This window comes from Balaenoptera musculus, chromosome 5 (genome assembly GCF_009873245.2).
Source record: "Balaenoptera musculus isolate JJ_BM4_2016_0621 chromosome 5, mBalMus1.pri.v3, whole genome shotgun sequence".
In the NCBI taxonomy this organism is placed as follows: domain Eukaryota; kingdom Metazoa; phylum Chordata; class Mammalia; order Artiodactyla; family Balaenopteridae; genus Balaenoptera; species Balaenoptera musculus.
Window position 1 is genome coordinate 127,248,599 of NC_045789.1, and position 24,028 is coordinate 127,272,626.

At 35.3% G+C, this 24,028-nt stretch overlaps 1 protein-coding gene across 2 annotated transcripts in view; it reads right to left on the bottom strand.

Annotated features, from left to right (window-relative positions):
* SCLT1 (sodium channel and clathrin linker 1) overlaps positions 1-24,028 on the bottom strand; it is a 249,843-nt gene that overhangs the window by 131,581 nt on the left and 94,234 nt on the right. For both annotated transcript variants that reach the window (XM_036853901.1, XM_036853902.1), the window contains exon 9: positions 20,664-20,734. In XM_036853901.1, coding sequence (XP_036709796.1) covers positions 20,664-20,734 — 71 coding nt within the window. The remainder of the gene's footprint in view (positions 1-20,663; positions 20,735-24,028) is intronic.

Genomic DNA, 24,028 nt, shown 5'->3' on the forward strand with positions numbered 1-24,028 from the left:
TCCAAACAATTTTAGACAAAGTTCTGAATTTTTAAGATCACTTCTGCTTTTAGGAAACTGATAGTAAGTAGGAAAACTGGAAAAAAGTTTATTTTAATTTTTTCTTCTTTCAATTTTTAGTAGCAGTCTAATTAAAACTATTCAAAGGACAGAAGCCTACAAAGAAACTCTAAAAGCAATAGATACTAATAATCCATGTACTGAGTTATCAAAACTTTAAAACAGAGGCTACTCAGTCGTGAAACAGTTCATTTGTGTATAATTTTTACATAATTCAAAATTATATACAATTCAAAGTAGTTCAAAATTCTAAGTTCTATTTTGGAATATAATTTTTCATCATACTAGCAGTAGTTCTCTATACTTTCTTTGTATGAAAGCAAGCTTTGCCTCCATCTGAGTCTTATTCATTCAGAATGTCTGGGAATGGTACCTGCTCATCTCTGTTTTTCAGAATCTCTATAGATGATTCCGGCATACAGCTATTGCCTTAGATTTGACAGAATAACTGCACAATCAATATGTTTATCTTAAAAAAAAAGATTTAAAATCATTATTCCAAATACAATTTTAGAGTTATATAACTTTGGGTACCACTGACAAAGTGGAGAACATATTAATTCATTTTCTATTATTAAATAGGCTTACACAGTGGACATGCTCAAAAAATGTTTACTATGTGCCTGTGATGTTTGGAACACCGAAGGTGTTCTTTAAGGTAATACAAAACACACAAAGAAAGGTGAGATACAGTAATCTTTAGGAGGGTCACAAAGCATACTTTAAGCATCACAAAAGATTAAAATAAAGTATCAGTATTACAATTCAGAGTAGGTAGTACATTTGCATTTAGTTCAGGGAATATTAAAGTGGGAAGTATTTACATTAAGAACTGGCAGAGGAACAGTAAATCTCACAAGCAGAGACAAAGAAAAAGCTTCAGGAAGGAACAAAGTAAGTTCAAGCATAAAGGTAGGAAAGTGTAGGGCTTGTTTAGGGAAGAAGGGAACTAAGACTGAAAAGGCAATGGGGGCTACAATATCAATGACCTTAACTGACAAGTGAGGTGATCTGTATTAATTTAAGGGCAATGGAGAGCTGCTCAAATAATGGAATCAGAGCTGCACTTCAGGAATTTAAATGAGTAAGAGGCAGGGAATGTGTAACTAGAGTGATGGTAACAATAAGCAAGCGGTTCCACTGAGAGAGATGGCATAGATTTCACAGAGACAGAATCTAAGAGACTCCATCCATCCACTCTTTGAACAAATATTTATTGAATGCTTACAATATGCCAGGCACTATGAATGTAATCTGGACATGTTGAGCTTCACATGTTTGTGGTTCACTCAGCTTTTGTTTGTTTGTTTGTTTTTAACTGTATTTCCGGAGCCCTACACTTATTTTATTGAGCACCTAACTACACTAAGCACTGTTGTCAGCACTGGTGATGCGGTGGCAAACAAGGGAGACAAAGCCCCTGACCTCATGAAGTTTAAATTGTTTTAGAGGGAGACAGATAGTAAATATGTAAAAAAATAAATGAGATGATTTCAGAAAGTGATAATGCAATGAAGCAAATGATATATAACAATGGGAGAGAGACCTGGGTCATCAGTGACAACCTGTCTAAAGAAGGACCATTTGAGCTAAGGTTTAAAGGACAATGGGATCGATTTAAAAAAAATCTAAGGTGAAAGAGTTATAGCAGAGGGAATTAATGATAAATGCAAAGAGTATGAGAAAGGTACTTAAATAAATGACAATTCGCTGGGATGTATCAGAGAGAGAGAGTGTATGGGGTAGTTAGAGGAAGGCAGAGAGGTCAGATCATATATGTGCCTTTAGGCATAGTGAGAATTTTGGAATTTGTTCCAGTTGCAATGAAATCCACGGAGTGTGGTAAGCAGGTGAGTGATGTGATTTGTTTGATGCTTTCAGGAGACTTCTTGGGCTGGTGTGTGGAGAATAAATAACAGTGAGATAAGAGTGAAAGCAGGGAGACCAGAGAGGAGGCAAATGCAAGCAAGAGAGAGTGACGGCTTGGGGTAGCGATGATAGTGGTGATGACTGGATGTGTGATAATCTGGATACAGAGCCCACACGACTTGGATGTGGGGGTAAAGCAAAGGCGAGGAATCAAGCAAAATCCCTAGGTTGGGTGAGGGTGTTGGTTACTAAGAGGGGGAAGATTTCCACTCCTTACTTCAATCACAGCAATTCCACTTTTACCAGTATACTGGGGTTCTATGTATAAGATTTTTTTAAACTAAAAATAGTTTGAAAACCACTGCCCTAGTGATTCAAGTATAGAGCTCAACAAAGTGATCAAGGTCAGAGGTACCTATGTGGGAAACATTGAAAGTTTAAGTTGGGTAGGGTAAAGGTAATCATCTAAGGAGAGGGGAAAAGGTGTGTAACATGGATAGCAATTTAAGAAATTTCTACTTTTAGTAGGGTAGGATAAGGAAATGGGAAAAGCAAAGGAAAGGAAATGGTGACAAGGGTCAGAGAAGAAATTGGGACACAAATACAAAAGACCTAGTAGAAAAATGTTCCAGAAGGACAGAAAAATCATCAATCAAAAAGAATCAATAACCAAGGAGAATGAAGGATTTTGTTTTAAGGCACAAAAGGTACCAGTCATCTTGAGGAGAACAGAGATACGGGACCAAATCCAAATTGAAAGAAATTCTGAAGAGTGACTATAGCAAATGCAGGCTCTTCTTCCAAGCAATTTCAAAGAATGAGAAGAAGAAAATATAGTAATCTGAGGAATCATCAGGGGGAGGTATATATACCTGAGGTCTTGGAAGAAACACACAAGAGACTAAGATTTTTAAAAAGAATGAATATAACTGATGGAACAACATACCAGAAGAAACAGAGCTTAGGGTTGTACAGCTGGCAAAGACCTGGGGATATAACAATAGAGAGGAGGGAAAAAGAAAGGAATACTTCATCTGGTTCCTAGAAATTATAGCAGCAACAACAAAGGCAAGGCTCATTTCCAGAGGAAGGGAGGGAAATATCTGCTGTCCACTTATTACATTAATACTAACTCGTAAATCTATTAGCAACTGATTTGTAAATATCATACAAGCCTACCTACACAGGTTGGATACTAAAGTAGAGTAGAGAAGAGCAAAGACAATAAGAATTATAGTACACTGCAACACTCAAGGAAGCTCATTTTATTTCTATTGCAGAGATTAAGAAATTGTGAGATCGAGATTGACATATACACACTACTATATATAAAATAACTAATAAGAACCTACTGTATAGCACACGATACTCTACTCAATACTCTGTAATGGCCTACATGGGAAAAGAATCTAAAAGAAGTGGATACGTGTATATGTATAACTGATTTACTTTGCTGTACACCTGAAACTAACACAACATTGTAAATCAAATATACTCCAATAAAAATTTTTTTAAAAATAAAATAAAAAAAAAAACTAAAATTCATTCAGTTAAGCAACCTGCCCAAGTCAATAGAAAATTAAAAGTAAGAATACTAATCTAGAGCTGTCTGACTTCAAAACCTATGCTCTTTATACTTCACACTACACAGAAGCGCACTTTTAGGTTAAGTGTGCAAATGTGGAGTGTTTGCAAAATAAAATTATAATTATCAATAAAATACATATTTTGAAATAAACTAGTAATCACCTATTAGAGGCAAAAGTTCCAAACAATGAAGTTATGAGTTTGTTTCTGCTCTTGACCAGTAGGTTCTAGAAGTAAAGTCTCATATTCTTCTTTACGCCCCTGAAAGATTAAGTGGGAAAGATACAAACAGTTTTGAATAAGGGGTGACCAACTAACCCCTTAAATAACATTAAAGTAAAACAGTGTGAAGAGATAGGAAACTGACAGCAAAAGCCTATTTTTTATCTTAAAACATGTTTCTATGCTCAGAAAACTAGCTGCCAACACATAAGGAACTGTCTGGCAATTCTTATGACTAAGCACATCTGCTCAGGGCCATTTCTCACATGGGATAGTTTCCAAGAGACACTATGAATCAAAACTAGTGATCCATGAATTCCAGATTTCCATAGCATTTTTATAATAAAAGACGCAATATTATTCAAACTGGAACATGAAACATCTGAGAAAAATCTGTTATCTCAGCTAAAATAAAACTATTACCTCGCAAAGGTACATATACAGTAGTTCCCACACGTTCCAAGACTCTCAGGGGATGCCTGAAACTGTAGATTGTACTGAGCCTTATGTATACCATGTTTTTTCTTATACGTATGCATCTATGGTAAAGTTAAAAATTGGGCACAAGAAGAGATTACTGACAATAACTAATAAAACAATTATAACAATATACTGTAATAAAAGTTATGTGTATGTGGTCTTTCTCTCTCTCTCTCACTGTACAAATTTAATGCCTTTTTCATCTTAACTAACACTTATCATGTACTGTGGCTGTAACTTCTGCAGTTTGAGGTGCAACAGCAAAATCAGCATGAATTTCTTTCTCCTTCTTCACAATTTTACGGATAGAAGATTCGTTTTTACCATTGATCTTAGCAACCTCAGCAGAAGATTTTTTTCTTTCTTTATTAAATGGAGAGATTTCACCTCCTCATTAAAGGAAGCACTTCAAGCCTTCTCTTTGGCAACTCTGATTTGCCAGCATCACTACTTGTGTGCTTTGGGGCCATTATTAAGTAAAATAAGGGTTACTTGAACACAAGCACTGCAGTACCCTGAGTGTCAATCTGATAGCCGAGAGCCCATAAGTGATGGGATACGGTGGGATACAGTGGACAAAATGATGATTCACGACTGGGCAAGATAAAGCAGGATGGCGTGAGACTTCATCACACAGGACTACTAACTGGACACATATTACTGCATGGCTGAAGAATATAAAATATAATTTTCTAAATAATGACAGTTGTGCCCCAAAAGATCAATGGCAAAATACACAAATAGAAAACCCACGTAAATTAGTTCAGCTTTGCCCCTCTGGTGAAGTGCAATTTAATTAATTAACTGACTTAATGACTCAAAAAGGTTTTTTTTGAGCACTTGCCATGTATCTAGCACTGTCTTAGATGATGGCAAGGTAAAAATGGCTGAATTATGATCCACGCCTTTAAGGAGCTTAAAAACTAGCAAAGAGAGATTGATTTGCAAAGAATTAAGTACATTAAAGTGTTAAAAATACTGTGACAGATACATGTGCAGTCTACAGCTGAGGCACAAAGGAAGGCATGTTTGGTTCTACCTGGGGAGGAAGAAACAAAGATTCAGAAAATGATTTCTAGAAGATAGCACACTTCTGTACCTTGAAAGTTGAGAAGATATTTATCAGGAAAGGGCATTTCAGGCAGCCTGAACAACGTGAGCAAAGGTAGGGATTTATGAAATAGCATGGCTTGTTTGGGAAACTAACAATAGTTCAGGAAATTGAGATGCAGGGTGACAAGATATAGAGTTAAGTAGCCAGGGGTCAGGTCGTAGAAGGCTTCATGTCATGCTAGAAAATTTGGATTATATCCCATAGGCATTTTGTAGCCACTGAAGGAGATTGACATGTTCAGATTCTATTTTTGAAAGATCACTTTGATGATAGTACAAAAAAGGAAGATGGAGAAGAGGTAAGCCAAATTGGAGGTTACTGCAGTAGCTCAGATGAGATGACGGATTGAGCAAAGGCAATAACAATATAATGATGCAGAGGTGAAGGATCTGAGAGACATTTAGAAGGTAGAGTTGGGACAGAAAAGAATTTAGGATACCTCCTAGTTTTCTGAAGCAGAAACTGGATGATGCCATTTATAAATACAAAGGGAAGATTCAGGAGATACAATAACAAGCTTAGTTTAGTGCTTCTGACCTATCTGGGTGGAGATAACCAGGAGAACCTCAAGCTACAAAAATTTAATGGGCTCTTACCTTTAGAGATTATTGAAGCCACAAAAGTGTACATGAGATGAAACAGGTCAAATTTCAACAATTTTGAGGCTGTCATATCATACATAACCTTATTAAAGACTATTTCTAAACTCAGAGCACATATGTCTATAAGTTCTCAATAAATACAAAATAAATAGATTGATAAGTTATAGATTGTTTATATGAAAACAGTTATCTATGTCTGCTAATGATATCATTCCTTAGTGGCTAAAATTTTTTTCTAATAAATATTCTGATAATGCCACTCTGATGAGAAGATAATATGAATCCCTATGCAAATGCTTCAGAGTCAATCTTTACAGTACATTCTTTTACAAAGGTAATATTGGTTATTCCTGAAAGATATACACAAATGAAATCCTTTCCTTCAAAGATTTTACAAGGCAGATATGAAATCTGAGCACATATGGCTTGAAAAATATTTCCATAACTCAGCTAGATACACATTATAAACAAATATATATGACAAAAAGTCACCTGAAGAAAAATAGCACACAATCTCAGTTAAAGTGAATAAATGCTCAGTATATCTACAAGAAAAGAAGAGTAAAAATCTGGCGGAATGAACCAGAGACGTCTTCCTGGAGAAGGCAAGTTTTAACCAGATTTATAAAATTATAAATTTTCTACAAAACAGAATAATGATCAAAGGCAACAAGGAAGGGACCAAAAGTTCTTCCATGAGAAACAGCAAAATGACTATTGTACGTAACTAGAGGGTTGGGAAGGACCAGGTGAATGAAGGTTCTTTCAAACTAGGCTGACAAGTTTTCTCTGCTATGATAGGGTATCAGCAGAAACTCTCAAAAAGGAAAACGATAAAAGCTTTAATTATAAATTCACATGATTCTCATTTTTTTTTTGCACCATAACATCAGACAGCAAATGAAACTAATATGTTTTCAGTTTAATTACAAACTTAAACAAAGCTAGTGTTTAAAGAGTTTCTAATGTAGTTATTCTTGGCATGGATATATAGGGCATCTCAAAACCTTAATTCTGGTAATATCAATATGCCCATCATTCAGAATCTGTCAAACTTGAAAGCAACATCCTTTTCCCTAAAAGAAGCATCTGCTTATCCTTATGTTCTTTCAAATCTGTGGCAGGAAAAGCAAGCATAGTTTTATGTATACAACTCTGAACTGCTTAGTGTTAAGCTATGGAATATTGTCAGTAAATATTATGGCAAAGTTGTTCATGGACAATTAAACACTTAAGACATTTTAGGCTTTAGAAAACCCAAACTAGCTTTGTTAATCTCCAATTTATAATCTTTAGGCCCAAATGTCCAAAAGCCAAATGACACAGTTGTCAAAAAACAATGTATCCACTCATCATTCTTTCTTTAACAATCAACTCTCATTCTTGACTTCCTTACTGCTGTGAATACTGTCAGAAAGTCAGGTTTAGAAACTCACTAGATTAGCAATTACAAGATGCAAGTTCTAATTTGGCTCCTCTTTGAATTTGGGTGCAACCCTGGACAAGACAATTTCTGAGACTTTGGTTCAGTTTGGTTTTCTTCCATAAATTTAGGAACTTGAACTAAATGATTAAGATAACTTTAGCCATAAAATTTCATGATTTTTCCCATCCTTTAGCCCAATATCACCATTTTCTCTATGTATAGCCTTTTATTTGCATTTTTATTTTCTATTTTCATTATCATCATATCATAGTGGTCTTTATGAACCAGTTTCCATACTCATTTTCCTTCCAAAATCTCCACACCCAGACTTATCCCACATATACCATAAATCTCATATTCTCTTTTTTCTTCTACTCTTTTTGGAACCTTGAGTGCAGAGTTGAGTTAATCACAGTATTCTTTCCATAACCCCATTATCTACCCATGACTATTAGCTGTGAAAGACCTGCTCTTATTTGTTTATTTTCATTGTTTTCCTCTTCATTCCCAATGGCTCTCTCATTCCCCTTCATTTTGTAGGTTCACATTAAAATATGATATATCCATGGATATATACATATACTGGTAAAACATACATCGTTATTTGCATGTATGTGTTTTTGTACTATAGATCCATATCTCTTTTTACTTTCTTAATATAAACCTTGTTTTCTAGATCTACCTATGTTGCTGTTACTACATCTTTACATGTAAATACATGTTTCTAAATGATGCACAGTATTCCATGGGATGCAATTACCACATTTTACTATCCATTTCCTTAGTGGCAGACACCTAGGCAACCTATAATTCCCTACTTCTACAAACAGTCTACTTGTAGACAATCACTAGACATAATCACTAACTTGAAATTGGGGCACACTATTTCCGGAAATGTTTTTATTTAATTCTTTAATAGCATATGTGCGTGCACACACACACTATATATATACGAATATGTGTATATATATGTACACACACATACTTTAAAATTATTTTACTATATATGACAATATGAATATATAACTAAATATATATGTATATTATATAACTAAAACATACATATACATAATCAATACACATTACTGATTAAAACATTTGAAATGTATATGAATTGCATAATACTGCAGTCTTCTTTGGTACCTTGTTATTATACTCCACATTATATTTTTGACATTGATAACTGGGTCTGATGTAGTATCTCATTATTTAACTTGCATTTTCCTGACTGCTATGACTTCTGAAATGTTTGTTCATATCGTTTGCCCAATAGTCTATGGATTTTTATTTTTATTGATGCTTAGGTAATGTATCCTCAACACTAACACGCTGCCGGTTACGTGCACTGCAAATGTCTTCTCACAGACTGTGGGTTGCCTTTTCATTTGACTTATATTAATTTTTGTAACAGAAGTTTTACATTTTAACATACTCAAATATATCAATCTTTTCCTTTTTGGCTTGCATTTAAATTTTGATTAAGAAGTACTTCCCTAGCAAAATTTATTAAAGGGAGATTTTCAGATATTTTAAAATCTGCAAAGCTTTTCATTTTTACATTTACTTATTTAATCCATAAAACCATGTAAATGCCTAAATGCAAAAAGCAAAACTTCACACTTTTTTTTTTCCCATAGATAGCAACAATTCCTAAAATGATTGTTTCCCTACTGATTTATAACGCCACCTCTGTCATGTACTAAACTATACATATATTCTTCCTTCTGTTCTATGTTGCCAAACTCAAGTTCTTGTAAATAACATTGCATTTTATTCTTCTATAGAATTGTTTTCATAAATGACACTTTACCATTTCATGATGTTAGGATTAGATTATCAAGTTTCTGTCTCGCACACATACACACACACACTATAGGGGTTTTAATATGAACTCTATTCTGATTTTAAAGATGTGGGAAGACTTATTCTCATTAGAGAATTTAATGTTCCCAACCAACTAAATTTTCCATTTAGTTCATCTGTATATCTTGCATTTCCTTGCTGAGACTTTCCATTTCCTTGTTGGGAATACTTTTCATTTGTTTCAAGCTTGTTCGTAATTTCTCATTAATGCATTTTATGATGGCTGTTTAAAATTTTTGTCACATAATTTTAACATCTCTGTCATCTAAGTGTTGGGTCTACTGATTGTCTTTTTCATTTGAATTGAGATTTTCCTGATTCTTGGCATGATGAGTGACTTTGATAGAAACCTATCAAATAGGTTTTAGATTATTTTAGTTTATTTCCTCTGATACCTTTCCTTTCGGGGAATAAGGGGCTGTCTTTTACTGCGAGGTAGAGGTAGAAGTCCAAACTCCCTACTACGCTTTTCTAGGATGGGTATAGGTGGGTCCATAGTTTTTTTTCCTTTGGTACCTGGCTAGAGTAGAGAGGTGATTGTTCAAAATTTTTTATCATGCTTGGCTTCTCCTTTCCTGGTCCTTTGGCTAGAGGGAGAAAGTCTTTGTTGGCACTTTTCTTTTTTGGTCTGTGCCGTGTTGGTATTGTCAGATTGCTGGCTTCTTCTGTTCCAACTCTGGGATATATGGGGTAAAAAAGCAAAAACAAAACTCAAATCAAAAAGTCAAGGGAACCGACCACAGTGTCATTCCTTGGATCCTGAGGCACCTAACCAATCTGCTTTCTTCTCTCCACCTTTCGGTCTTCCTATGTTTGTTTTGTACTTATGCCCTGGGGTTTTAGTTGCTCTTAGCAGGAGGAACAGGCGAAAGCACTGATCCATCTTCTCACCATTGATTTTTAATAATAATGTTTACTATAACTCAACACCTAGTTAAACCTTTTTTTTCTCTTTAGTTACTAAGGTTATTATTTCTAACATTTTTCAGAACACATACACTCATAAACTACTTTGGGTATTTAACTGATATACAGCTGGAACGAGTCTCCCTGCTTCCATGTTTTGCCTCTCTACAAGTCTATTTTCAATACAGCAGTCAGAGTGATCAATCCCATTAAAATATAAATCAGATCATGTCAATCTTCTGTTAAAAACTATTTCTATTTCATCCATAGTAAAAAATCAAAGTCCTCACAATGGCCTACAAGGTCCCATATCACCTTGTCTCCCACCATCTGTAACATTTCTGACCTTATCTACTACTACCCTCTTCCTAGTTTACTGTGTTCCAGATATACTAGTGTGAGAAACTGTAAAAGTGGTCCAAAATTCTTCTCTCTCTTATTCACATCTTTGCAACATGATGTTGAAAATCTTCCCATCAAAAGGGGTATCTTTTTCCCTTTCCTTTGAATTTGGGTTGACCATGTGACTTGCTTTGCCATGAGAAATTACCAAGTATTGGGTTGGCCAAAAGGTTCGTTCAGTTTTGTCCATAAGATGGCTCTAGTAACACTTAGTTGTCTTTAACTTCACTTGAAACAATTTTATTAGATTGTATGTGACAGCTGTCATATCAGTGTGCATTTAAAAAAAGACATCAAAATTGGTGAATTTTTGTGTAGCTGTTTTAATATTGAAGATGGAAGGAAAAAAGCAACATTTTTGGCATATTATGATTTATTATTTCATAAAAGGTAAAAACGGAACACAAAAAAGATTTGTGCAGTGAATGGAGAAGGTGCTGTGACTGATTGAACATGTCAAATGTGGTTTGCGAAGTTCCGTGCTGGAGATTTCTTGCTGGACGATCCTCCACAGTCAGGTAGACCAGTTGAAGTTGATAGCGATCAAATCGAGACATTAAGTGAGAACAATCAATGTTACACCACGCGGGAGATAGCCAACATACTCAAAATATCCAAATCAAGCGTTGAAAATCATTTGCACCAGCTTGGTTATGTTCATCGCTTTGATGTTTGGGTTCCACATAAGTGAAAAAAATCTTGACCATATTTCCATATGTGATTCTCTACTTAAAAGTAATGAAAACGTTCCGTTTTTAAAACAAATTGTGACGGGTGATGAAAAGTGGATACTGTACAATAATGTGGAATGGAAGAGATCATGGGGCAAGTGAAAAGAACCACCATCAACCACATCAAAGGCCGGTCTTCATCCAGAGAAGGTGATGTTGTGTATATGGTAGGACTGGAAGGGAGTCCTCTATTATGAGCTCCTTCTGGAAAACCAAACAATTAATTCCAATGAGTACTGCTCCCAGTTAGACCAACTGAAAGCAGCACTCGATGAAAAGCGTCCAGAATTAGTCAACAGAAAATGTATAATCTTCCATCAGGATAATGCAAGACCGCATGTTTCTTTGATGACCAGGCAAAAAACGGTTACAGCTTGGCTGGGAAATTCTGATTCATCCGCCATATTCGCCAGATATTGCATCTTCAGATTTCCATTTATTTCAGTCTTTACAAAATTCCCTTAAAGGAATGAATTTCAATTCCCTGGAGGACTGTAAAAGACATCTGGAATAGTTCTTTGCTCAAAAAGATAAAAAGTTTTGGGAAGATGGAATTATGAAGCTGCCTGAAAAATGGCAGAAGGTAGTGGAACAAAACGGTGAATATGTTGTTCAATAAAGTTCTTGGTGAAAATGAAAAATGTGTCTTTTATTTTTATTTAAAAACCGAAGGCACTTTTTGGTCAACCCAATATGATCCAAGAGAGACTTGGAAAGTATTTGTACGTTGGGATTTGCTCTCTTGCTATTCTGGGGAACAGCCAAGTGAAGAAGTAAGATTTGCCTTGTTGACCTGGTGAAGAGACTGCCAATTGCCAGACAGGTTTATCATCTGCTGCCAACTACCAGACCATCCTGCTAGCAGACCGACCAGCTGGCTAGAGACAAATAGACAAGTTCAGTAGATATCAGCCCTGGAGGCCCAGACCAGAAAACCTGTTCTCTTCTCTCCCAAATCATAATCTAAATAAGTTATTGCTTTGAGTCACCAAGTTTTGCAATGGTTTGTTATTCAGCAATAGATAAGAGGCATCTAGCTTCCTCGCTGTTCCCCAAGCACATGTCCACCTCTGCAAAGGCAAGTTCTTTACTCTGGACACTTTCCCTGTATTGCATGGATTATTTGTTCACATCCTTCAAGTCTTTGTTCAAATCTCAACCTCTTAGGGAGGCTTACTTTGAATAGTCTATTAAAAATAAACTGCAGAAAAACCACAGTTACAGAAAGATAGAGAAGATGAAAAGGCAGAGGGCTATGTACCAGATGAAGGAACAAGAAAAAAACCCAGAAAAACAACTAAATGAAGTGGAGATAGGCAACCTTCCAGAAAAAGAATTCAGAATAATGATAGTGAAGATGATCCAGGACCTCGGAATAAGAATGGAGGCAAAGATTGAGAAGATGCAAGAAATGATTAACAAAGACCTAGAAGAATTAAAGAACAAACACACAGAGATGACCAATACAATAACTGAAATGAAAACTACACTAGAAGGAATCAATAGCAGAATAACTGAGGCAGAAGAACGGGTAAGTGACCTGGAAGACAGAATGGTGGAATTCACTGCTGCAGAACAGACTAAAGAAAAAAGAATGAAAAGAAATGAAGACAGCCTAAGAGACCTCTGGGACAACATTAAACGCAACAACATTCGCATTATAGGGGTCACAGAAAGAGAAGAGAGAGAGAAAGGACCCGAGAAAATATTTGAAGAGATTATAGTCGAAAACTTCCCTAACATGGGAAAGGAAATAGCCACCCAAGTCCAGGAAGCGCAGAGAGTCCCATACAGAATAAACCCAAGGAGAAACACGCCAAGACACATAGTAATCAAAGTGGCAAAAATTAAAGACAAAGAAAAATTATTGAAAGCAGCAAGGGAAAAACGACAAATAACATACAAGGGAACTCCCATAAGGTTAACAGCTGATTTCTCAGCAGAAACTCTGCAAGCCAGAAGGGAGTGGCATGATATACTTAAAGTGATGAAAGGGAAGAACCTACAACCAAGATTACTCTAGCCGGCAAGGATCTCATTTAGATTTGATGGAGAAATAAAAAGCTTTACAGACAAGCAAAAGCTAAGAGAATTCAGCACCACCAAACCAGCTCTACAACAAATGCTAAAGGAACTTCTCTAAGTGGGAAACACAAGAGAAGAAAAGGACCTACAAAAACAAACCCAAAACAATTAAGAAAATGGTCATAGGAACATACATATCGATAATTACCTTAAACGTGAATGGATTAAATGCCCCAACCAAAAGACATAGACTGGCTGAATGGATACAAAAACAAGACCCATATATATGCTGTCTACAAGAGACCCACTTTAGACCTAGGGACACATACAGACTGAAAGTGAGGGGATGGAAAAAGATATTCCATGCAAATGGAAATCAAAAGAAAGCTGGAGTAGCTATACTCATATCAGATAAAATAGACTTTAAAATAAAGAATGTTACAAGAGACAAGGAAGGACACTACATAATGATCCAGGGATCAATCCAAGAAGAAGATATAACAATTATAAATATATATGCACCCAACATAGGAGCACCTCAATACATAAGGCAACTGCTAACAGCTATAAAAGAGGAAATCGACAGTAACACAATCATAGTGGGGGCCTTTAACACCTCACTTACACCAATGGACAGATCATGCAAAATGAAAATAAATAAGGAAACAGAAGCTTTAAATGACACAATAGACCAGATAGATTTAATTGATATATATAGGACATTCCATCCAAAAACAGCAGATTACACGTTCTTCTCAAGTGCGCACGGAACATTCTCCAGGATAGATCACATCTTGGGTCACAAATCAAGCCTCAGTAAATTTAAGAAAATTGAAATCATATCAAGCATCTTTTCTGACCACAACGCTATGAGATTAGAAATGAATTACAGGGAAAAAAACGTAAAAAAGACAAACACATGGAGGCTAAACAATACGTTACTAAATAACCAAGAGATCACTGAAGAAATCAAAGAGGAAATCAAAAAATACCTAGAGACAAATGACAATGAAAACACGACGACCCAAAACCTATGGGATGCAGCAAAAGCAGTTCTAAGAGGGAAGTTTATAGCTATACAAGCCTACCTCAAGAAACAAGAAAAATCTCAAGTAAACAATCTAACCTTACACCTAAAGAAACTAGAGAAAGAAGAACAAACAAAACCCAAAGTTAGCAGAAGGAAAGAAATCATAAAGATCAGAGCAGAAATAAATGAAATAGAAACACAGAAAACAATAGCAAAGATCAATAAAACTAAAAGTTGGTTCTTTGAGAAGATAAACAAAATTGATAAGCCATTAGCCAGACTCATCAAGAAAAAGAGGGAGAGGACTCAAATCAATAAAATCAGAAATGAAAAAGAAGAAGTTACAACAGACACCGCAGAAATACAAAGCATCCTAAGAGACTACCACAAGCAACTTTATGCCAATAAAATGGACAACCTGGAAGAAATGGACAAATTCTTAGAAAGGTATAACCTTCCAAGACTGAACCAGGAAGAAACAGAAAATATGAACAGACCAATCACAAGTAATGAAATTGAAACTGTGATTAAAAATCTTCCAACAAACAAAAGTCCAGGACCAGATGGCTTCACAGGGGAATTCTATCAAACATTTAGAGAAGAGCTAACACCCATCCTTCTCAAACTCTTCCAAAAAATTGCAGAGGAAGGAACACTCCCAAACTCATTCTATGAGGCCACCATCACCCTGATACCAAAACCAGACAAAGACACTACAAAAAAAGAAAATTACAGACCAATATCACTGATGAATATAGATGCAAAAATCCTCAACAAAATACTAGCAAACAGAATCCAACAACACATTAAAAGGATCATACACACGATCAAGTGGGATTTATCCCAAGGATGCAAGGATTCTTCAGTATACGCAAATCAATCAATGTGATACACCATATTAACAAATTGAAGAATAAAAACCATATGATCATCTCAATAGATGCAGAAAAAGCTTTTGACAAAATTCAACACCCATTTCTGATAAAAACTCTCCAGAAAGTGGGCATAGAGGGAACCTACCTCAACATAATAAAGGCCATATATGACAAACCCACAGCAAACATCATTCTCAATGGTGAAAAACTGAAACCATTTCCTCGAAGATCAGGAACGAGACAAGGATGTCCACTCTCACCACTATTATTCAACATAGTTCTGGAAGTCCTAGCCACGGCAATCAGAGAAGAAAAAGAAATAAAAGGAATACAAATTGGAAAAGAAGAAGTAAAACTGTCACTGTTTGCGGATGACATGATACTATACATAGAGAATCCTAAAACTGCCACCAGAAAACTGCTAGAGCTAATTAATGAATATGGTAAAGTTGCAGGATACAAAATTAATGCACAGAAATCTCTTGCATTCCTATACACTAATGATGAAAAATCTGAAAGAGAAATTATGGAAACACTCCCATTTATCATTGCAACAAAAAGAATAAAATACCTAGGAATAAACCTACCTAGGGAGACAAAAGACCTGTATGCAGAAAACTATAAGACACTGACGAAAGAAATTAAAGATGACACCAACAGATGGAGAGATATACCATGTTCTTGGATTGGAAGAATCAACATTGTGAAAATGAGTATACTACCCAAAGCAATCTACAGATTCAATGCAATCCCTATCAAATTACCAATGGCATTTTTTACGGAGCTAGAACAAATCATCTTAAAATTTGTATGGAGACACAAAAGACCCCGAATAGCCAAAGCAGTCTTGAGGGAAAAAAATGGAGCTGGAGGAATCAGACTCCCTGACTTCAGACTATACTACAAAGCTACAGTAATCAAGACAGTATGGTACTGGCACAAAAACAGAAACATAGATCAATGGAACAAGATAGAAAGCCCAGAGATTAACCCACGCACCTATGGTCAACTAATCTATGACAAAGGAGGCAAAGATATACAATGGAGAAAAGACAGTCTCTTCAATAAGTGGTGCTGGGGAAACTGGACAGCTACATGTAAAAGAATGAAATTAGAATACTCCCTAACACCATACACAAAAATAAACTCAAAATGGATTAGAGACCTAAATATAAGACTGGACACTATAAAACTCTTAGAGGAAAACATAGGAAGAACACTCTTTGACATAAATCACAGCAAGATCTTTTTTGATCCACCTCCTAGAGTAATGGAAATAAAAACAAAAATAAACAAGTGGGACCTAATGAAACTTCAAAGCTTTTGCACAGCAAAGGAAACCATAAACAAGACGAAAAGACAACCCTCAGAATGGGAGAAAATATTTGCAAATGAATCAACGGACAAAGGATTAATCTCCAAAATATATAAACAGCTCATTCAGCTCAATATCAAAGAAACAAACACCCCAATCCAAAAATGGGCAGAAGACCTAAATAGACATTTCTCCAAAGAAGACATACAGACGGCCACGAAGCACATGAAAAGATGCTCAACATCACTAATTATTAGAGAAATGCAAATCAAAACTACAATGAGGTATCACCTCACTCCTGTTAGAATGGGCATCATCAGAAAATCTACAAACAACAAATGCTGGAGAGGGTGTGGAGAAAAGGGAACCCTCTTGCACTGTTGGTGGGAATGTAAATTGATACAGCCACTATGGAGAACAATATGGAGGTTCCTTAAAAAACTAAAAATAGAATTACCATATGACCCAGCAATCCCACTACTGGGCATATACCCAGAGAAAACCGTAATTCAAAAAGACACATGCACCCGAATGTTCATTGCAGCACTATTTACAATAGCCAGGTCATGGAAGCAACCTAAATGCCCATCAACAGACGAATGGATAAAGAAGTTGTGGTACATATATACAATGGAATATTACTCAGCCATAAAAAGGAACGAAATTGAGTCATTTGTTGAGACGTGGATGGATCTAGAGACTGTCATACAGAGTGAAGTAAGTCAGAAAGAGAAAAACAAATATCGTATATTAATGCATGTATGTGGAACCTAGAAAAATGGTACAGATGAGCGAGTTTGCAGGGCAGAAGTTGAGACACAGATGTAGAGAATGGACATATGGACACCAAGGGGGGAAAACTGCGGTGGGGTGGGGATGGTGGTGTGCTGAATTGGGCGATTGGGATTGACATGTATACACTGATGTGTATAAAATTGATGCCTAATAAGAACCTGCAGTATAAAAAAACAAACAAAACAACTAATAAAAATAAATAAATAAATAAATAAACTGCAACTTCACCACTGCCCCTAGCACTCCAGATCTCTCATCCTGATCTTTTGTTTTGTTTTGTTCTTCTGTAGCACTTATTGCCTCCTAACCTACTGAGATATTGTTTATTGTCTGCTTGCTCCTGCTAGATGTAAGTTCCAAAAGGACAGAAGTCTTCAACTGTATTATACATTGATATACCCCAGGTGTAGAGCCTGGCACATAGTAGATGCTTGCTAGATATTTATTAAATAAATGGATTCAATGTTTCAGAGATGTCTGTTAGATCAAGTTGTTAATCACATAAATCACATCTTCTATATCTATCAGTCACTTAAAGAGTTAAAATCCTTACTATGATTATGGACTTGTTCTGCCATGCCTTATATTTCTGTCAGTTTATGCTTTAGTCTAGTGTTTTTATCATAAAACAATTTTAAAAGGAAGTTTAAAAAAAATATATAACAAAACATTCAACCAAGTTGGCCTTTCTTTTAAATGTCTTAATTAGATAAGATTCACTTTAATTTCTTTAGTAGTACTAAAATTTTATTTAATAATAACAATAAACAATAATAACATCCAAGACTAACTTATGGCTAACTATTATGTATTTACTGTTCTAAAACTGCTCTAATTGTAATGTTCAATGAAAAAGTAGCCTATAAAAAGGCTACTAAATATCCTACTAAAGATGAAAAAGGAATAACAGTGGAAAGTGAATAAGAATTTAACTAATAAATATAACACATCCATATAATAGTATACTATATAATGTTATGGTTGATAATATTGATATGATATTCATATAATCTATAAGAAAAAACAATTAGGCTATTAGACAGTGTGTATATCATCCCCCCCTTTTTTAACTAAAATACTTAAATACACAAACCTAAGTTATACATTTAAAAAGTTAATAATAGTTAACTCTAAATAATGGAATTATGAGATTTTAATTTTCCACTTAAAAAGAGTTGTATAATAAAGAATTTGTCTCGTCTTTGTCTAAGTTTCTAGGATGGAGCATATAAAACCTTGGAATTTCCCAAGTAATAGCAGTATCTTTGTTATTCATGGTAGGCACGTGGGATTACCCCTGAGTTTATGCTAATGAAATGACTCACAGTAGGCCCCATGTAATTAGAGGGTTGGAGCTTTGAGCCAACCTGATATAGGCCCAACCTCCTGACTCTCAGGGAGGGAAGGAGGTCTGGAGATTAAGTTCAGTCAAGTGATCAATGATTCATTTGATCAGTCATAACACTTAAAATTCAGCTTATTCATACAGGGTTTTGCTCTATGATGCAGTCATTATAAATACCATTTAAATATAATATAAATTTATTTACATTGAATATAAATCAAATGCACATAATGAAACCCCAATAAAAGCTCAGGACACTGAGGCTTAGGTAAGATTCCTGGTTAGTGAACACACTGCTGTGCCAGGATGTTGACACACCCTGATTGCATGGGCAGAGGACACAGAAGCTCTGCTTTTGGGACCTTCCTAGATCTCACCCAGTTAAGTCTCTTCTTTTGGCTGGTTCTGATTTATGTCCTTTATAATAAAATTTTAATCACAAGTATGGTGCTTTCCTGAGTTCTCTGAGCCATTTTCAAGAGTTATTGACCCTGGGGGGTTAGTGAGAACACCCACATTTGTATTCAATTGGTCAGAGGTGTGAGTGGCCTGGGGACCCCTGAACTTGTGGCTGGCATCTGAGTGAGTGTAGTCACATTGTGGATTGTGCTCTTAACCTGTGGAGTCTGTAATAACTTACTGTCAGAATTGTACTGCAATTTGATATATTTTCATACTATCTAAAGTATTTTTATAATGAACCTCCATTACTTTTATAATTTAAAAAGCTACTTCTATTTTGAAAAAAAGAGGAAGAAGATCTTGCAATTAAATAAATCATTAGTATTTTAAATTGCAAAATCAATAACTTTGAAAGAAATATGAAGAACTAAATAAGAGCCAACAAGTAAAAATGTCTAGGGGAAAAGAAGGTAAATTTATTAAATTAAATTTAAAAGTTCATGAAGTTAATAAGATAAAAATATAAAAAGTGGTGTATAAAATTTTGTAAAATAAAAAAAAATTTCGTGAAATAAGTTTTCCTTTAAAACAAAACCAATATAATGCATTTGCAGGGCAAAATACATGATGGTAGGAAAAATAAATAACAAGGTTCATTTAAAAAAACAGTAACTTACAATTTTTGTAAAATATAAATTTACATTACAATTTAAAGATATTTCTACATGACAGAATCACAGCAAAAAACCTTATATGACTAAGCTTCTGAATTTTGAGTATTATGACTAAGGGGAATGAAACGTGAAAAAATGTTTTTTTTGTCATTTAGAGTTTTTCCTGTGAAGTCTATTGACGCAATGATTTTTAAACCACTGGACCATAATATAGACATACAGTATTAAGTTGCCTGGTTTTTAAAAACCCCTTATTGGCTGCCTTCTCCTCCCCTTCCTTATCTCACTTCCCTACTCCTCTCCTGGTATCCTGGTATTACCCCTACTGGTATTACCTCTAAATAAACTACGTGCTTTCAAACTCTTAGGGTCTGCTTATGGGAGAATGCAAAGAAAGATATGTGTAGAAAAAATTTTTAAGAGGACTGATTTTCTTTCTTTCTTTTTTTTTTTTTTGAGCTCTAAAATCCATATAAACATTTATTCTGCCCCTGCCTGGGGGTGGGGAAGAGGGGATCCAGGAATTGGGGATCTGCGGGCCATTACAGACAGCCCCTGGAGGAGGGTGGGGCTCTGGTGGGAAGACAGTGTCCAGAGGCCAGTGGGCCCTGGGGTGTCCAGAAGGCAAGGCCCTGGGGGCTGATGGAGGGGCTGGCTTGGTTCCCAGAAGTCCCAGGAAGAGGACTGATTTTCTTCCATAAGCACTGGTTTTGCCATCATGGAACAGCCCTTCACATATATGTATTATAGCTGTCGCCTGACTAATAGTCTTGATTTCAGTGTCTTCTTGTCCCAAAAGATCATGCACACAAGAAGCTACTGACAGAAGCTTAAAAGGGAGGAAGAAAAAAAAAAACTCACGGGAAAAATTATGACACCAGCGCTTCCCCTGAAGAAAAGTAATTATTAATAAAATAACAAAAATCATTTTTGAAAATACCTAAGTTGTTTTCGGAGTTGCTCGATTTCCACATTTTGTTCAGTTACTGTTTTCAAAAAGTGTTGATTAGTCTGCCAAAAGAAAAAAAAATAGAAACATTCAGTATCAGGACAGTTAAAACTGTATCTTTAAAGACTAACTACAGGGTATATGAGTAGAAAAAAATGAAATGAAGTCATGATAATGATTAGATTTTTTTTAATGATAAAAGATAACCCTGGCCATCTTTCCCTGCCTTCACGACTTCAGGGGACACCTGCTTCCCTTCAAACTACCTGCATTTGCATTTCTGTGTCTTCTGGCTTTTTCTGGCCTTCTGAGCCTCCTTTGCTCACCAAACTATGCAGAAGGCTATATAGGTGGCATAGAATTCATGCCCCCAGCCTGTTCTGCAAGAGCCCCAAAACAATGACGGAATGGAATTGGTGGGTAAAAATCCCCAACTCCCATGCCCCGTGGTGGAATAACTGAGGCTGTTTCTTTACTGGCTTCCACAGTTCAGCAGTGGGATTAAGTTTCAGTTACCCACAGTGTTAATTTGCTTGATTGTTAAAAACCCTTTATTGGCTGCCTTCTCTTCCCTTCCTAGTCTTGTTTCTCCATTCCCCTACTGGTTTTTCATGGTATTATCTCCCAAATAAATGACATGCTCTGGAACCCTTTCCTCAGGGTCTGCTAATGCTAAAGTAAGTTATGAAGCAGTCTTCCAACTGTAGAATAAAATTTTCTAAGGAGACTGATTATCTTCCATAAGCGCTGGTTTTACCCCCAACTTCATTGACTTCATATTTTTAATACACTTTTCTATTTCCCTCTACTTGGGATGTCCTCATTCAGCCAGCATTCATCCCTGCATAACCTGTGTGGTCACTCTAAGGCAAAGCTGATTGCTTCCTTTTTGCATTTTGATAGAACTTTACATATACTTTTACAATGCACATTGCACTGTTACTTAAGTACTATGTTTAAAGTCTACTTATATTCCTGGCTACAACATGAGCCTGTTTTTGAAGACCAGCTGCACCCAGAACTCCCAGCATCTAGCACATGATTCAGTACATTCTAAGCACTTATACCTTTGAGGAATGAATGAGTGAATGAATGAATGCCTTAACTGAGACATGAAAGAGAGTCTGAGGACTGCATCTTCATCTTTATCTCGGGAAGTAAACTACTCCAGAACAGAATTTAGTATTCAATTCACAGACCACACTTTAAGAGACCAATTACGGCATGCAGAGAAAGAGGGATAGAATAATGAAAGGTAGGTAAATTACACCACACCAGAAAAGTTAAAACAAAACAAAACAAAAAACTGTAACACTGGGCATGAGTTACAACAGACATATGATTATATGCAAATAACTGAAGGTCTGACTTAAAAAAGAATTGAGCTTGCTCTATGTTACTCCCAAAGATAAAACCATATGTCAGTGGGAGGAAGGCCTGGTAAGAGAGATTTTAGCTTTCTATTAATCAGAGTTCAAAGGAACAGGCTCTTTGGGGAAATGACAAGATCTCTTACAGGAGATATTGAAAGCAGAGGCTAGAGGATCATCCAAACTGTAAAGCATTTAATAGAAGGATGCCTGTATCACTTGAGGGAAAGGATGATCTTTAATATCATTTCAAATTCTCCTGTAAAGCTATCTCAACGACTTCAGGCCAAATGGATTCCCTTTTATAATGTTTGTAATGTACCATTCATGTTTTACTACATATAGTCTTGGAACTGGCATAATTAATGCTTGTGTTTTTTATTATTTGGGAGCACCTTAAAGGTAGATTATGTAGAGTAATTAGCAGAAGTATAAACTAGAATCGTGAATTTTAAGAAGATGGTGTTGGGAACAAACATACATAACTTGCTAGCAAGCCTAGTAAGAGCTCAACAACTGCATCTGAATATGGCTTTATGATGCTCTGTATTTATGATCACAAAAAAATTATATACTATATCAATACTATAGAATCTGGAGATTCATAAAGGTCCAGAGAATCCCTTTCAATCATCTATCTTAGCGCCTTATTCACCGATTATTTCGTATGTCATTTCTGTTTTTCCAACTAGACAGGGGCTTTGTGGATAGATGCACATTTCTTTTGCAACTAGAGAAACTATAGCAGTGGAAGGAACTTAGTATGCAATTAACAAATATTTTTGAGTTATTTTATAGAGATGAGTAAATCTGAAGAAAAATATGATTTCAGTAAAGAGAATTTCTAGGAAATGTAAACTCTTATTGCATCTACAGTAAAAATAAATAAATATAAACTTGTATTTTTAGGTACCATTCAGGTCAGGGCATTTTACCTTCTGCATGTCACTAAAGTACATTGGTTATAAAAGATGTTATTTACTTGTTATATACTCATCAATTTATTGTACATCTATAGGAACCCATTCATTTCATGAGTTTATTCATGTAATCAGAAAACTTTAATGGAAATTATTTGGTTTTGACTCAAACTTGCTCCTATGACCATGCTCTGAATGCTCTTTGAGACTTACAAAATCTTTACTATCACTTAAACCTCCTTTACACTTAGTAGAGTCATGTTTAATACCTTAACGATTGATACATTAAGAAAAACTCAAGTCTTAAAAATTTCTCTTAGCCAATTTCTTCTATTTTAACAACCAGGATAGTCTCTTCTTTGCTCTTTATTACACAATGCTTAATCCAACTTGTCACTTTCTTATCACTTTTATTGTATCCATAGCTTATTATTCTTAGTTTTGGCCTAAAACTATGAATGCCTTAGAAATTTTTAAAGTATGTCCTGTAAATATTCAAATGTTTTTCTATGACTTTCTTCAGAATGATTTGGGGTTGTATATAATAAAATATGGGCCCTGTGGTACAAAATACCAAAGGATTATGTAATCTGCACAATTCTAGGAAATACTGAGAAAAAGAATAAACAACTGTTATGGTAAGTTACACTATTAATGTCATGTAGAAACGGGATTTCTTAATTATGGAACTCAGTCATCATTTTATTTTACTTTAATACTATTTTAAAACTCTAAGAAGTATATTATCAAAAATTACAAGTGATTAGAAATTCCAAATGTTAACATAAGTAAAATAGGGAGAAATTTATTTAATAATTTTTTACATGGTTAAAGGAGAAAGTTTTTTTAAGTACAATAAAATTGGATAAACTTACTTTTGATGGCACAACTCCACTCTTAAACAAAGACATTTTTATTAAGTACTACCCTGTTAATTCTGAATTAGCAGGGAAACTAAGCAAAATGAAGAAAGGAAAGAGAGGAATTACCTGGGATGTCATAATCCTATTCCTCAACAATGAGGTGAAATAAAATTCCAAGAAGGAAAAGAAGAGAATAAGAAAAT